The 16,262-nt window shown below is 42.0% G+C and overlaps 1 protein-coding gene across 2 annotated transcripts in view; it reads right to left on the bottom strand.

Moving 5' to 3' along the window:
* Nucleotides 1–6,610: 6,610 nt before the first annotated feature.
* Nucleotides 6,611–16,262, bottom strand: part of LOC134360311 (zinc transporter ZIP11-like) — an 860,127-nt gene continuing 850,475 nt past the window's right edge. For both annotated transcript variants that reach the window (XM_063074529.1, XM_063074530.1), the window contains exon 9: nucleotides 6,611–14,551. In XM_063074529.1, coding sequence (XP_062930599.1) covers nucleotides 14,473–14,551 — 79 coding nt within the window. In that variant the 3' untranslated portion in view covers nucleotides 6,611–14,472. The remainder of the gene's footprint in view (nucleotides 14,552–16,262) is intronic.

Here is a 16,262-nt window from a genome sequence, read left to right as displayed (position 1 = left end):
AAGCACCATCCCTTATTTATTTTATTCCTTTGTTCTTACACCCCCGTAGCAACAACTCCCTTCTTAGCGTTGTTTCTCAGCTCTTTATTTAGCTTGCTTAGTATATGTATGTTTGTTTGTACACTAAAATAAACTGAAATCTTGGAATTAAGACTGCTCGCTATTTTTGACTCCTGAAAGAACCCTAAGCATCAGAAATTAAACAGCGATCCAACACCGTGTCAGTGTCAAGTTGAACTTTCAATGAAGTAAGATCTGCCCCTCGTTACAGAAATGTTGTAATCTTTTTTTAATAATAAAAAGGAGCACAGGGAATGCTGTTTCCATTTCATGCAAAGCCCCCATCCATCCCCTAGGGTCTGTACTGAAATTAATTTTGTATAGAATGCAAACATACAGTAAGATTACTCACGCGAACACAAGGAAATCTGCAGATGCTGGAAATTCAAGCAACACACACAAAAAATGCTGGTGAACGCAGCGGGCCAGGCAGCATCTATAGGAAGCGGTACGGTCGACATTTCAGGCTGGGACACTTCGTCTGGACTAACTGAAAGGTCAAGTCTCTTACTATCTCTTCTTTCAGTTAGTCCTGATAAAGGGTCTCGGCCTGAAACGTCAACTGTACCTCTTCCTATAGATGCTGCCTGGCCTGCTGCGTTCACCAGCATTTTTTGTGTGTGTTGCTTGTAAGGTTACACAGATTACCATGGAATGGAAAAGGTACACAATCACTCAATTATAAGCTTTCCCCCCTGTAACTGTTGAGTAACCCAGAGCCCTTAGTTATCTTCACGAGGAAAAAAGATATTACTGACAAAGTGAAGCTCCAGTCATGTGCCCTCATTATATTTACTGCACATAGAAGCCAAAGTATACCAACCAGTTCAAATTTAGGTTAATTCACAAAAAAAAAGTTTGTATCATCTGTTTGAGCATTCATGGTTTGATTTTATAAATTAAGCCTTCATAATTTGACCAATTCAATATTAGAGAAAAAGAAATGAATCATATGAAAAGTGAAGTACCTGGGATTACTCCGCTCATTAAATTAAGTGTTACCCGAGTCAGCTGTGTTACTTAGTATTTACTAATTCCTCAAATACATACTGTAACAGGTACACGAGGATGGAAGATTCATTCTTTCATCCTTGTGCCTTTAAAGCGTAGGGTGATATTGTGACCCCAGCTCCAAATGACTATAATAGCATCATGGCTACCGGAACATTGCCTTCTAGTGGGTGATCTCACCTGGTCCCCCAGTACAACCTCTTCAGTCAAGGAAGCACAGTAGCACCTCAATTTCCTGAGGACATTAAGGTGAGCAATGCTCCCCGCGCCCCCACTCTAACCACATTCTACCGGAGCACCATTGAGGGTGTCCTGTCCTGCTCTGCCAGCATCTGACAGCAAGGCCCAGCAATTGATTGTAAAGAATGCTGAGAAAATCACTGGGGTCTCTTTCCCCCTGTCCAGGACACACAACAGAAGTGCTGCGTTCACAGACCCCTCAGCATTATCAAGAACCCATCCCATCCGTACCACAATCTCTTTGACCTCCTACTGTCAGGCAGAAGGTACCACAGTATATGAATAAGGACTGTTGGGCTGAGTAACAACTTCTTCCCCAGCTGTGAGAGCTCGGAATGCCTTCCTACCACCAGGTGCACATTATTTATGACTGTGCCAGTAGCATTATACTGTTCTATATTTATCTAGGCATCTGTTAGTCTCATGAGACCATGGATTTGCCCTTGGAAGGTTTCCAAGGCGCAGGCTTGGGCAAGGTTGTATGGAAGACTGGCAGTTGCCCATGCTGCAAGTCTCCCCTCTCCACGTCATCGATGTTGTCCAAGGGAAGGGCACTAGGGCCGATACAGCTTAGCACCGGTATCATCGCAGAGCAATGTGTGGTTAAGCACCTTGCTCAAGGACACAACACCTTGCCTCAGCTGAGGCTCGAACTCGCAACTTTCAGATCACTAGACCGACGCCTTAACCACCTGGCCATATGCCAACACTTGTTCTATATTTAACCATATGTCATATATGCATTTTATATCAACTTGTATATTTTTTATTATCTGTTAATATTGCAGGGTAATGTAATGGGTGACAGATGATGTAAATTGTTAATAATAGAAACTGTTCTATATAATTCATAAACACTGTTATCGAGTTGTGAGCAACACACACAAAATGCTGGAGGAACTCAGCAGGCCGGGCAGCATCGATGGAAAAGAAATACAGTTGATTTTCGAACAAAAACCCTTTGTCAGGACTGGAGAAAAAAGGCTGAGGAGGAGATTTAAAAGGTAGGGGGAGGAGAGAGAGAACTCCCAGGTGACCGGTGAAACCTGGAAGGGATGAAGTAAAGAGCTGGGAAGTTGATTGGTGAAAGAGACAGAAGGCTATGGAAGAAAGAAGGGGGGGAGGGGAGGAGCACCAGAGGGAGGCGATGGATGGGCAAGGAGATAAGGCGAGAGAGGGGAAAGGGGGTGTTTCAAAACACCATCATTGAGTTGTGTTCTGAGATGGAGTCTGACATAATGATGTCAGTGTAAGGTGGCTGCTTTTGTTTTGATGGCAATGAAGTAAAGGACTGCGGCTTTTGTTCAGCACATAAAACGACTCTCACATGTTTTATTCACAATATCCTACATTGTTGACCCTGATGCTCACGGACAATTCCGGAGTTACTCAACAACCAATATAGTCGCTTTGAAGCTGCCGGAGTTTTGGTAGCAGCACACTCTGGTGTGGATTCTACAGGCGGAAGCCCAGTTCACACATCGAGAAATCACCCTGGACAGTACCAAATTTGACCATGTCATAGCATCACCAGGTAGTTCCACTGCAGCCAGAATGGTGAGGCTATGAGAAGACCCACCTGCACGTGATGAATATGTCACTCAGAAAACTCACCTACTGCAGACATTTTAGACCGTCTTAGTCTGAGCACACCAAACAGTTGCTCTCTTTGCCCAGCCTGGGTGACGCAAGGCCTTCAGAACTAATGGACTGCATGATATCTTTCCTGGGACATCACCAACCTTGTTCTATTTTTAAGGAACTCTTTATGCAACAAATGCCTGATCAAGTTTGCAGAGCTCTCGCTAATATGCCCATGAAGGGCTACAGAGAGCTTGCTAAATTGGCTGATTGTCTACACTCTCAGCCAGTCAGGGGCACATAATTCCTCTTCCTTTCCCTGTCTCAGTCAGCCCTGTCAGCAGAGCCTCCAGCAGAATGATGCCCGTGATTCCAAACCAGACAACAGCACACACTTTTCGCTATAAATGCCAAGATGTGCCAACCGCCATGCAGCTTCAACAGTACCAGCGCATCAGGGCATCGGAGGTCTGTGAACACTGAGGGTTCCAACTGCCAGGGTCGCCTACTGTTCACTACAGACACCCTTTCAGGACCATGCTTCCTGTGTGACACGGATGCTCAGGCGAGTGTGCTGCCAGCACCACCCATTGATTATAAGGTAGAGACCGATGGACCCTTGTTGGAGTCCACCAACAGCAGCAGGATCCAGACTTATGGGACACAATGGGTGACGCTCTGCTACAGTGGGTGACACCATACATGGGGCTTCATCTTGGCTAAAGTTGCTAGACTTCTGCTCAATGCAGATTTCTTGTGCACCAAAGGACTGTTAATAGATCTTAAGAACTGCCAGCCTGTCGACGCAAAGGACATTGGGTCTTTACCCTGAAAGCCCAGGATGTTCCCCACGACGACTGTCTAGAATGTCCGCCGCCACATGTGAACCTACTTGCCTGCTGGGCGAATTCACAAACCTCACCAAGCCGACATTTTTCACGTCAGTCACAAAGCAATGGGGTTGAGTGCCACATTCCCACGACTGGCTCGCTGGGCCGCACCCGTGTGAACAGCCCGGATTTGGAAAAGCTGGCCGGTGCAAAGGCTGATTTCGCTCCTATGGAAATGCTTTGCATTGAACGCAGGTTGAATAGCACTTGGGCTTCACCCCTCCGCATGGTTCCTAAGCCCGACGGTGGCTGCCATCCATGCAGCGAACACCGTAGCCTTAACCATCCCCAACTATTACCTGGTCCTACATATTCAAAACTTCTCGGCACACTTAGCCGGAAAGATAATTGTTTCTAAAGCGGACTAAGTCAGGGGCTACCAGCAGGTGCTTGTGCGCACTGAGGATGTTCCCAAACTGCAGTTATAGCCTCATTTGGCCTATTTGAGTTTCTGTGCATTCCATTTGAGTTGAAAAATGCAGCACAGACTTTCCAGCGACTCATGGATTCTATGTTAAAAGACTTAGATTTTCTACTTACCTGCCGCCGGCACATCCAAACCCAAACACTTATCACATCTCGGCACACTTTTCAAGTGCTTAAGCCAATATGGACTGATTATTAACCCTGCTAAATGGCACTTTGGGTTGTCTACTATTGACTTTCTCATCCACGGCATCTCCACAGAAGGTGTGACACCCCTGCCATCAAAAGTTGCCGCTATTATGGACACCTCAGACTATGTTGTGGGCGCTGAGCAAGAACTGTTGGCGGCCACTTACCTTCTTCAGCCAGCAGCTCACACCCCGAGAGGAGGTACAGCACATTTGACCTCGAGCTTCACAGTCTTTACCTGGCTGTTCATTTTCTACCTGATGGTTGGCATTCCGCAGCGTTTGTTGACCATAAACCCCTCATGCACGTGATGGCCAAAGCATCAGACCCCTGGTCCGACAGCAGCATTGCCACCTGGCCGACATTTCGGAATTCACGACTGACGTACAGCACATTGTTGTGGCTGATTGCCTTTCACAGCCCACCATCAGTGCTATACACATTGGTGTTGACTGTACTGGCAAGGCAGCTGACCAAAATATCAATCCAGAGGTCCAGGCTTACAGGAGAGCAGTCGTGGGCCTGTAGTTGGCTGACATCAAGTCAGGGATGCAGGAGTTTCTCTTTTGTACGATGCCTCAACCAGTCCCTCTCATTCCATAGTGCCTGCAAACTGGAGCTTTTTAACTACATTCACAGACTGCCACAGGCAGGAAGACTTCACAGAAACTGGTTGCTTTAAAGCTTTTGAGGTCCAGCCTTAGGAAGGACGTGTGAGACTGGGGTGCAGCCTGTGGTGCGTGTCAGCGGGCGAAAATTAAACCTCACATTCGGGCACGACCTGCACCTTTCAAGGTTCTTGAGCAACAGTTTGTCCAAGTCAACGTGGCCCTGACTTATCCTCTTCACCACACCCTCCCCTGTGGTTTCATGCAGCTCCTTATCATGGTGGACTGTACCACCAGGTGACCAGAGGCTATCCCTCTAGCGTCGACGACTGCTGCGGACATGGCTCAGGCCTTCACCAACACCTGGGCCTCTTTGTCCAGCAGCCATCGGACATCTTTGCAGTCCACAGTCCCCAATTCATGTCAGACCTCTGGGCTGCGGTGGCCCAGACCTTGGTGTTAAGTTGCATCACACCACGGCGTATCTCCTGCAGTCCAATGGCCTGTGCAAGTAGTGTCACCATTCATTAATGGCTGCTCTGAGGGCCTCCCTGATGGATGTGTGTTGGTGTGATTGTCTCCTGTGTATCCTGCTGGGGCTCAGAACAGCTCCAAAAGAGGACCTGCAGTCCTCTGCAGGTGAGTTTAAGTATGGGCTACTACTACTGTTGCTGGATGATTTTATTCCTAACGCCAAGAGTGCCCGGTAGGTGACTCAACAGTGTTCTGCCCTTCTCAGTAAACTCAAATCTTTTACGTATATTCCTACTTCCCATTGTGGCGTACAGGACGCTTGGCTTCCAGTTGGCCTACAGTCTATCTCGTTCATTTTTGTCTGCCAGGATGCACATCAATGCCTCCTTCAGCCCCTTTAACGATGGCCCATCCCACATTTTGGAATGGGGCAAAAAGACTATTATTGTAGCTAGGAAGGGTAAACCTGAATGTATTTGTGTAGATCACCTTAAACTGGTCATCCAAGACCTGAATGGTTCCACCGCCATACCCCCTGCATCATAATGTAACTATGTGCATGTCAGCACACCCCCTGGATGAACCAGAGGCACCAGGTGTTACTCCAACCAAGGAACAAAGGACCTGAGCTGGGTGGCTCATACAACCTCCAGACAGACTCATAATGCCAGTTTTGGTAAATTCTAGCAACACACATCAAAGTTGCTGGTGAACACAGCAGGCCAGGCAGCACCTCTAGGAAGTTAGTCCTGACGAAGGGTCTCGGCCTGAAACATCAACTGCACCTCTTCCTAGAGATGCTGCCTGGCCTGCTGCGTTCACCAGCAACTTTGATGTGTGTTGCTTGAATTTCCAGCATCTGCAGAATTCCTGTTGTTTGGTAAATTCTATGCGGGGTAATGTAATGGGTGACAAATGACACGTATTGCTCATAATTGTTCTACATAATTCACAAGCACCTTCCTTGAGTTGTGTTCTCTTTAAGAGACGGCGTCTGACGTAACGGTACCAGTGTAGAGCGACTACTTTTGTTTAGTTTGTAATGGGAGTAAAGGGCTGCAGCTTTTGTTAAGCACATAAACAACTCTGACATGTTTTATTCACAAAATCCTACAATATTATTCTGTTAATATTATTTTATTGTGTTAATGTGATACCTGTACACTGTATATACTGTGTTTTGCACCTTGGTCTCAGAAAAAAAGTTGTTTAATTTAGCTATACAACAAACTTGAACTTGATCTTTGTTTCTTTATAATAAAAAGGGGACAAAGCCATGTTTGTTGTGTCAATAACACGTCTTATGGCAATGGACTCAGATGTTAAGGCAGTTACGGGCTGTATTCATCTTCCAGTATTTCTGTTACACAATTAATCTAACATCATGACCTGGTGTAATTTTGTATATTTAATAACTCTAAAATCAACAGTAGAAGACAAATATTACAGAATTGTGATGAATTGCAAGATATTTGGATCTATCATTTCAGAAAAAAAATTATATGTCTTTCCTTCAAAAGAACATTTCAACAGGTATCAGAATATCATTGGGGAAGGGAACTATGGAACGAACCTGTTCAGAGAAAAACATCAATTCCCCTTCCTTCCCCCATGTGCAAAAAAAAAATCACGCAAATAGGAACAAAAAACACAAGCAAAAACATCAAATCAAAAGGCATATTTCAGTTCAGTTCAGTGTTCGTTATCTGCAGGGTGTCCCAATTCAAAAATCACCCAAAAGCAGCAACAAACGAAGAAGGAAACAGAACTAGTACACGTCATAAACCGAATTAGAGTCCAAATCTACAAAGTGTGGTGATTAAACCTTGCTCTAGCACCATTCTCTGACAGCGCCGAGGGAGAGAGAAATCACTCGAGCTCAAAGACCTCCATCGCAGAAAGAGAGAGACTCCCACATGCAGACACCCTCCTCCGGCAATAACGAGCGAGAGGCTGGTAGACGGTGCTGACCACCTGCTTGTCCCCTTCACCCACTGTGATGATTTCAATCTCCGCCGGCGCTTTAATCAGTGAGGTCTGGAGCCGATCCTTGGTTTGTGCCTCGAATCCTGGTTTCCTGGCCTCCATCCTGCATGCTTTCCTTGCAGCCTGTGGAACCCTCTCGGAAACAGCAAAGCACCAGATGGACCAATGCTTGAACAACTAGTAAAAGCATCAATAGCATGCATGGAAAACTCAAACAGATTTCAGCTTATTAGATTCCTAGTGACCAGATAGAGGCTTAGGAGTGTGATTTCATGAGCAAGGTTTGTGCAATTTGCATCAGGCAATAGAATAAACCTACATTGTTTAAAGACTCTTAAATGTGCTGATGTCAAATGCTAGAATGAGGAAACTTCTCATTATGAATTTGATATTTATCTCATGTATTTTGTATTAAGAAAAAAACACCCAATGAAGATCAAAATTCAAAAGTTCAAAATAAATTTATTATCAGAGTACATATATATCACCAAATACAACCTTGAGATTCATTTTCTTGTGGGCATGCACAATAAATCCATAATCCAATAATAACCAAAATAGAATCAATGAAAGACTGCACTAACCTGGGAGTTCAATCGGTGTGCTAAAAACAACAACCACTGCAAACACAAAAGAAAAAATAATAATAATAAATGAATAGGCAATAAATATCTGGAACATGAGAGGAAGAGTCCTTGAAGGTCAGTGATGGGGGAATTGAAGTTGAGTGAAGTTATCCCCTTTGGCTCAAGAGCCTGATGGTTGAGGGGTAATAACTGTTCCTGAACCTGGTGGTGTGAGTCCTGAGGCTCCTGTACCTTAGGATCGTCTAATAAACTGTGACTTTCAAATGGACAGGAACATCTTAACTGAGGATAAACAGAACTTCCAGCTTTGCAGTGATCATACCCAGATCAGCTTGAGCAAATAAGTGCATTTTTAGTAGCCGGATCCGCAGTCTGAGCGGATGTAGATGAAACTGCTGGTGTAGTCGATGGATTTTCCATATAAATAGGCAGAAAATTGTGGGTGTTGAGCCTGCAATGTGCCAAGGTGAATTCCCAGTGGGTGAGACACTGTGCCAGGAAAACAAGTTTGAGGCATTAGCCTCGTTATCTAAATAGCTGCTGAATGGAAGCAGGAATCTCCACAATTTGGCGGGAGATTGCACTTTGCGTTTTGCACAATTATCGTCCTTTGGGTTGCAGATCATCATTTTGGTCTCATAAATCCAAAAAAAAAACCTTAAAAACAACAAAGAGCAAATATTTCTTCTTTTTTGCGCAGTGAGAATTTAAAAAAATTTCTTTTTTGAAATGCTAGCTTATGTAAAGAGTCACCTGTGGCATGATGGTTGCTGTTACGTGCATGTCTTCTGGTCTGGCACCAGGCCAGAGTGGATATCTATTTACCTTCGTACTCGCCTGGAGGGACAAATCTTCAAGCATGGGTACTTCTACAGCATTACATATATAATTACTTTAATTTAAGAGCAATAAAATGTATTGATGCATCCAGATTAGAGTACTTCATCACAAAATTTATATAAACAACAGAAGGATGTATATACAGAAAGGCGACGGGAAAAAAAAGTCAGCAACGTCATGAAGGTTTCCTCTCCCATCGGAGCAGAGGTTGCACTGCAGCCAGGCCAGCATCACCAGATTCAAAAACTGTTTCCTTCTCCAACCCACCACACCACACCCACTCTAGCACTACCTTATCACTTCATGTCAGAGTCACCTTATGTACAAAGACTTCGGTGCCCAGCATCACTTCAGGGACATACGATCAATATACGTACGCAAGATATCTTAAGTATTGATATTTATTGTGTTTTTTGTGCTGTGTTGGATCTGGAGTAATAATTATTTCATTCTCCTTCACACTTATGTAATGGAAATGACATTAAATATTAAGAGAATATTTCATGGGCATCAGGCAATTCAGCAAACTAACAATGGGAGGTGAGGAACATTAAAATAAAGTAAAATTTCTCCCATGACAAATGAGCAGTGATTCAACTGAAGACAGAGATTACACAGCACAACTGTCATTGCAATATGTGGCTGCGGACATTAGTTTACTCATGAGCTGTTGGCTTATTTCATCAGATATATCAAATTCCATTTTTATACTACAAGAAATAAAAACAGAAAACGTTGCAAACACTCAGGTCAGACAGTGGAAAGAGTTAAAAACTTACAGCATTATCATACAAGTGTCAGACACTTCTGCTTTTTAAGGTTCTGTACTGTCAAATTGTTTCGAAGGAAATTAAAAATGACAGAAGATTAAAGGTTAGCTTTATGCCACACATGTACATCAAAACATTAAACACATAGCAAAATGCTTTGTTTTCTTTCAATGACCCACACAGCCTAAGGATTGTGCTGGGGCACTTTATAAGGCATTGGTCAGATTGCATTTGGAGTTATATAAGCAGTTGTGGGCCTCATATCGAAGAAATCTTTATGATCAGGATCATGTGAAGTCATGGGAACAAGTGGTGTGGTGTATGATCGTATGAGCAGCTGGTGCATATCACAAGACCTGGTTATATGACCACTGATGCCAGGCAGACAATCTCTAAAGAGTATTGATAATGACTGGGGTCACCTGTTTCGTAAGGACTCTGCCCAGAAGAAGGCAATGGCAAAACACCACCGTAGATAAAATTGCCCAGAACGATCATGGTCATGAGACCATGATCACCCACATCATACGATATGGAGCATAAAGGTGATGATAATCTAAGAAAGGATGTCCTTGGCATTGGAGAGGGTCCAGAGGAGGTTTAGGAGAATGATCCCGGGAACTGAAGGACCAGAGCCCCACGTGAAATCTACTTAAACCGCCGTCTGTTTGGAAGGCGAAAGATAACTCAATTTCTATAAGAGTCTGGATTTGTCTCTGGCTGCAGACACTCTCCACTGGCCAGCAGCTCAAATTATTCCTTCACTTCCCAAGTCACTGAGTAAGGACCTGAAGAAGGGAATGGAAAGCATCCAAAACAAGAGCGAATAAAAGTTCACCCGCATTTTTTGTGTGCATTGCTTGAAATTCCAGCATCTGCAGATTTCCTCGTGTTTGAGCAAATAGAAGTAGACTGTGTACACAGACACACTGGAACGATCAGTACCAGACTGCAGACTACAAGCAATAAGTGAGAAAGGAAGGAAGTGCAGCTTCAGGTTTTATTCCTGGGCTGACGTGCCAAGTACTTGTTAAGATTTAGAAGTGTTCTGTCCCTCACATCCTCAGCTCAGTACCAATACCATTTCACCTCATTCACCCGTGCATCTGACTGAGTTTAAACAAAGGTGTTGCAAACAGCTCTGGCAGATGAACTGAAGAGAAAATATTCCCTATATGGAGAATATAAATATTCTCTATATTAAGAGAAGTTTGGAGAGATATGGTCTGGGGTCAGATCGATGAGACTAGGCAAAAGACAAGATTGGCATGGGCTGGGGCCCAAAGGGCCTGTTTCTGTGTTGTAGTGCTCTATGATGCAATAAAGATAAAATTGTGATGAAAACTGGCTTTGGCCATCCTGGATTCATTTGAGTTTTCTTGCAGCTATCCAAACTGTTTTCACATACAACAGTGTCCTTCGTTTAGCCTTTTTCAGTTCCTCAATTACAGAATCAAATATTACCACAGATATTTATCAGGGTGTACAAAGGGTTTGTATGATTCAGCATTTTCATTGTTTCAGAAATCACGACCATCTTAAGAATCTGACACAGTCCATGCCCTGAATCCTGTGATACTCGTTATAAAATCTAAGTTCACCTTTACATTGGTTCTGCCAATCAGTGCCTCTGCCCTGAAAGTGGTCATGCCAGGGAGTTATTGATTAAACCAGAGGTTAATAACAGCAACAGAAATAAAAACAAATCAAATTAGAAATTATGGGAGTCTATCAGGGACAAAGATATTGAGTTTACATCTTACAGAACTGGCACATCTTTTGTCCTCTGTTATAACTGATATCAAAAACTCTGCTCCTCTAGCATAATTCACAATGAATTTAGTGTTTAAATTCAGAGTTACTTTGGAAGAAAACATGTCATGAAAGTAAGCCATCCTGATAATTGTCTTTTCAACCTGAGCAGTACATAGTGATGATACTGGTAACACAACAACATTACTTAGCTGGTTGCATTAAAATTGTTTATTATTTTTAAAATAATTCAAGATAAAGACACAAAAGCCCTTCAAGTTAAAACGTTATATTCAAAAACTTCATGGTAGCACAGATTTAGAGCAACAGCTCCCTGATTGAAACCATTTGAGGAGATACATGAAATCGAAATCTTCACTTTAGGTCCGCCTTTCTCTAGCCCAAGCTTCACAATATCACTGTATGCCAGAGCAGCAGAGACTTTTATATCAGTTATAGCAGAGGACAAAAGATATACCAATTCTGTAACATGTAAACTCAATATCTTTGTCCTATCATTTCTAATTTGATTTGATTTGCTTTTATTTTTATTGCTGCTATTAACTTCTGGTTTAATCAATAACTCCCTGGCATGAATACTGACTGGCAGAACCAAGTGATATTATGCCCAGTAGCAGTAACATGAATTCATCCTATCTGGCATGTTTTCCACAATAGCTCAAAGTTCATACGGAACTTAAAAAAAACTGTGGTACGTGTGTGTTTGTGTATCCACCTATTCTCCCACCGTGTCTCTCTCTGAGCCATCCCTCTACAGTTAATGAGCTGTACCTACTGCAGTCTTCAGCCAGCACCATGGTTTTATAGGCAGCTGCCTATCATATTACTGTTATGAATATAGTTGTAAACAAGGTAAATGCTCCCCATGACCTAAACATCTGGGCTATGTGAAACAGTTGAAAGTTAAATCCTGAAATCAGAATTATCTTCCTTTAGAAAATTAAGCTGTACCTGCCAGTTAGAATGATTCATAATGGGGCACTGTCAGGAAGCAACACACCAAAAACAATGTCATTTGAAAACGTTTCTTAGGGAGAGAGCGGAAACTTCCAAATGCTTGTTAACCTTAGACCCTAGTACTCTCAGGGTTACAAAGTTCAATCATTATAATTTATTCTGAATCACCAACAAGTTTCTTTTCCTTTTTGTTACAGTGCCAGCTAATTTGTGCCAAAACAATATCTTTCAATGCCCTTTTTATAATTCACCTCATTACTGTAGTTATATATTTACTTCAAAACAAACATGACATTGTATGCCTAAGTGCTGTTTAAAGTGAGCGGCGGGCCAAAAGGGCACTGATGTCAAGTTCTGCAAATGGGTGTGTGAGTATGGTACAAATACAGTTCATACACTGGCCCATTGTATTCAATGGGAAAGGCTCTCTGCTACGCCAGGTTCTGGCTGTCATGAGTTGTATTTGAAGTTTTACTTTCTTTTGTGTGGGCCATGGGAAAGACTCTGTCCCAGACTTTACTGCATCCTTCTAAATTATTGGACATTGGTTGTGAAACTTGAAAATGTGCTGCTCTTGAGATATTCTCTACCTCTATTTGATTACTAATAAAAGGATAATAAAAAGGATAAAAAGTTAAAGAGTCTGTATAGCAACATATTCTACACCATTCCACCAGTCATTTTTGCAGGGTCACAGAAATCAGTGCAGCACCAACATCTCGTTGGAGCCATCCAGGGCCATCTCAAGATTCAAGATTTGAGATTGTTTATTGTCATCCCGAATGTAAAGGAGAATGAAACGATCATTACTCCTGATCTGATCTGGATTCAGAGTAACAATCATCTCTATAACAGCATTTTCTCAATAATGCAGCCTCAACACGGGCAATATACTGCATTTATAACAAAATTCCTTTTGATCTAGTTGACTTAGATTTTTAGTTGATATAACATGATTTGGCCTGACTTTGTTTAAAGAAATCTGCAATTATTCTTCATTTCACCCTAATTTAAGATTGTATGCCTGCAGATAAAGTGTGCTGAAAATGCTAGCAGGTCACTTTAAAGAAACAATACTGATTTGTTCTCTCAGTGAGTTACAAAAATTAGCAGTGGCCTAAATAAATTTCAATGTCTTTGTCATATTTTTGAATTAAGAAAGCGAATGGCTCTGAATCTACAAAGGTACATTTCACCATACCCCTTGGTGTCTGCTAACAGACTCTTTGGTGGCAATAAACAGATTATATTACTTCAAACAACGCTCCACACTTCAAATCATTTCAGAAATCACAAAATGTCAAAATAAATGATGCAGACTATCCCAAGGCTGCTGTAACTGAGATTGTTTGTTGAACTTCAGAACGAAGGGCAGCAAAGTGTTTCAGTTACATTTTGTCAAATGTACACTTAACAGATTAATATTTTTTACAGTTTTTCATTGATTCTATTGTGCTTCTTTGTATTTGCTGTGAATGCCCACAAGGAAGCAAATCATAGGGTGTATGTAGGGTGACATATATGTACTTTGATAATAAATTTACTTTGAACTTGGAGTACAAGTAAAATCATTCAAAATATCTGTTCAGCTAGTGATGTAACACCAGTTATCATTCAATGGGTGATTATAACTGCATAGTTATGGCAGCATTATTCTATTACACAATTGTCAATCATAAATTATCAGCCTATTCCTAACCTGAGTTTATGCTGATAAATATCCAGCTGTGATACTGTTTTCTGAATCTACCAATGAAAGCTGGAACTGAAATAAAACCTCATTATAAACAGACATTGAGTTTCAAACTTTGGAAAACCCACAAAAACCAGAAACAAATGTTAAATGATCACTGGTCCAGATCGCTAAAAAGGCTTAAGTTCCAATGATTGCCCCAGACAAGAAGTCAATGTTATTTTCCACTGAGATCAAATTATGTGTCAATCTAGAAATGTGTATTCAGTTTACTAGACTGATGCTGACATCACAATCTGTTACAGGGGGGAAAAAAAGAATTTGTAGTGAAGAAAATAATGTTCCCAAAGTAATTTCTTCAGAATGAAGGTACTGTACATCTTGAGATTAGCCAAGGCCCACATCGAGCGACATCATCAAGACGAAACCTATGATGGAGGTCCAGGAAGCCAGCTTTCCATTTCCACTGGAAACAAGAGCAAGGATACTGTCAGTTTTCCTTTCAACTGATTCAGTGATCAATAATTTTAATGGCTTTAGAATAATTTGGTAAATTGGAATGCATTCAATATGTCTCTTTGCCTAAACAATATGATCAAAACCTGAAATAATAATGTGTTTTAGTTATTTCCCCTTGAATGGTGTTTAAAGTTGCTTCACTAATATATAAAATGCACTAAAAGGATTCTTGGTAACACACCTAATGTTGCACCACTGATAAGCCAACTTGCAATTGTCAATGGTCCAAGGTCCACTGTCCCGAGGAATCATTTACACAGAGGGTATATTATAGGGACAACTCATTGACATTTGGAAGTATGACATTGAGCCAGTCAGCAACTTGCAGACCTTGGCAGTGTGGCCAGCATTCAGGCAACCAAGCAGCTTCCTGTGGTGACAAGGGAGAAATAGAGCTCCTGAAATGTCCTTTCAGACCTAATCCATCTTGAGAAGAGCTGACATAGTGAAATGGGGCAATGCTGCAAAGATGAAGGCCTATGGGAGGCACACCTGATTTGACCACGATTTGAGGAGAGTCCATTAACAGTTCCAGATCTTGCCAAGATCAACACTGAAGCCATCAATGGAAATTAATCTGACTTTGGTGAATGGACACAAGAAGAATTAGACTTGGCATGAAATGCCTCTGCACTAGATTTCCATAAAGTGCTGTGCAGCAGCAAACACAGGGAGATCAATTTTTTTACTGTGTGTATATCTCAAAGGTAGGGGTTCCCAACATTTTTTATGCCATGAACCCGACTGTCAACTGAAGGGTCTGTGGACCCCATATTGCTCTAAGGGAATGAAAATTGAGCAACTCTGTTTTTTCTAATCATAATTCCTAAACAGCTCTGTGGTCTTTTCCGACTGGTGCATTATCAGCTGTGAGAGACTCCATGCATTCTGGAAGAACGGGGAATCTAAAACATCAGCCCAGGTATTGGTGCTTGAACACAGCAGTGCAATTGATACCAGCAAGAGGCAGAGTACAAAACACAATAAAACACTGCTCTGTGCCTTCTAGTAAAGTGCACAAAGTGGCCTTAATAAAAGCCTGCAGCTGAGAACATTTTGCCCATACACACACATCTGGCCAGGAAAAGGCCTTTGATGTGGCAAAGTTCAAAGGGGAGAACAAAATGGAAGTTTCTTTAAAAAGATTGCACCTTTAAGTAATTGCGACCCAACCGTCAATTACAGACGACTCTGAGTAAGGGCAGGAATATCTTATACTTTGTACCCACTTAATGAGAGCAGCCAAGTAAAAGGTGCACAGAGCTGTGGCCGACCTAAGCTGACTTACACTAGACTTGGATCTTGCACCAGTGGCAAAAGAAAAATAAATTTAACAGTTGAACAGTAAAAGGTTGAACATTGCTTTCATTCAGTGCAATTGACTTAGCACGCCTGTATTATATTGGGGATAAAATTACAGATCATTAGTAGAAGCCCATCTCCCCTTGTTGATCCATATTGCACCACTTTGTTGGTCAGTATATTAGAGATGAAATAAATTTGCATATCTAGGTCACTGTTGAAATCATTCAGGAGGCAATTATTCAATTGTGAAGTTCTGCTGTTGCTTAAGAAACAATTAAATGTTGCTTAAGTTGTGACGCATCACCTGAACAACTTTATTAAATCTTTACCTGACCACAATATTTATTTGCTTT

The sequence above is a fragment of the Mobula hypostoma genome, chromosome 22, assembly GCF_963921235.1.
Source record: "Mobula hypostoma chromosome 22, sMobHyp1.1, whole genome shotgun sequence".
Lineage (NCBI taxonomy): Eukaryota > Metazoa > Chordata > Chondrichthyes > Myliobatiformes > Myliobatidae > Mobula > Mobula hypostoma.
Note: the sequence above shows the minus strand (reverse complement) of the source record. Positions and strands in the feature narration are given on the sequence as shown.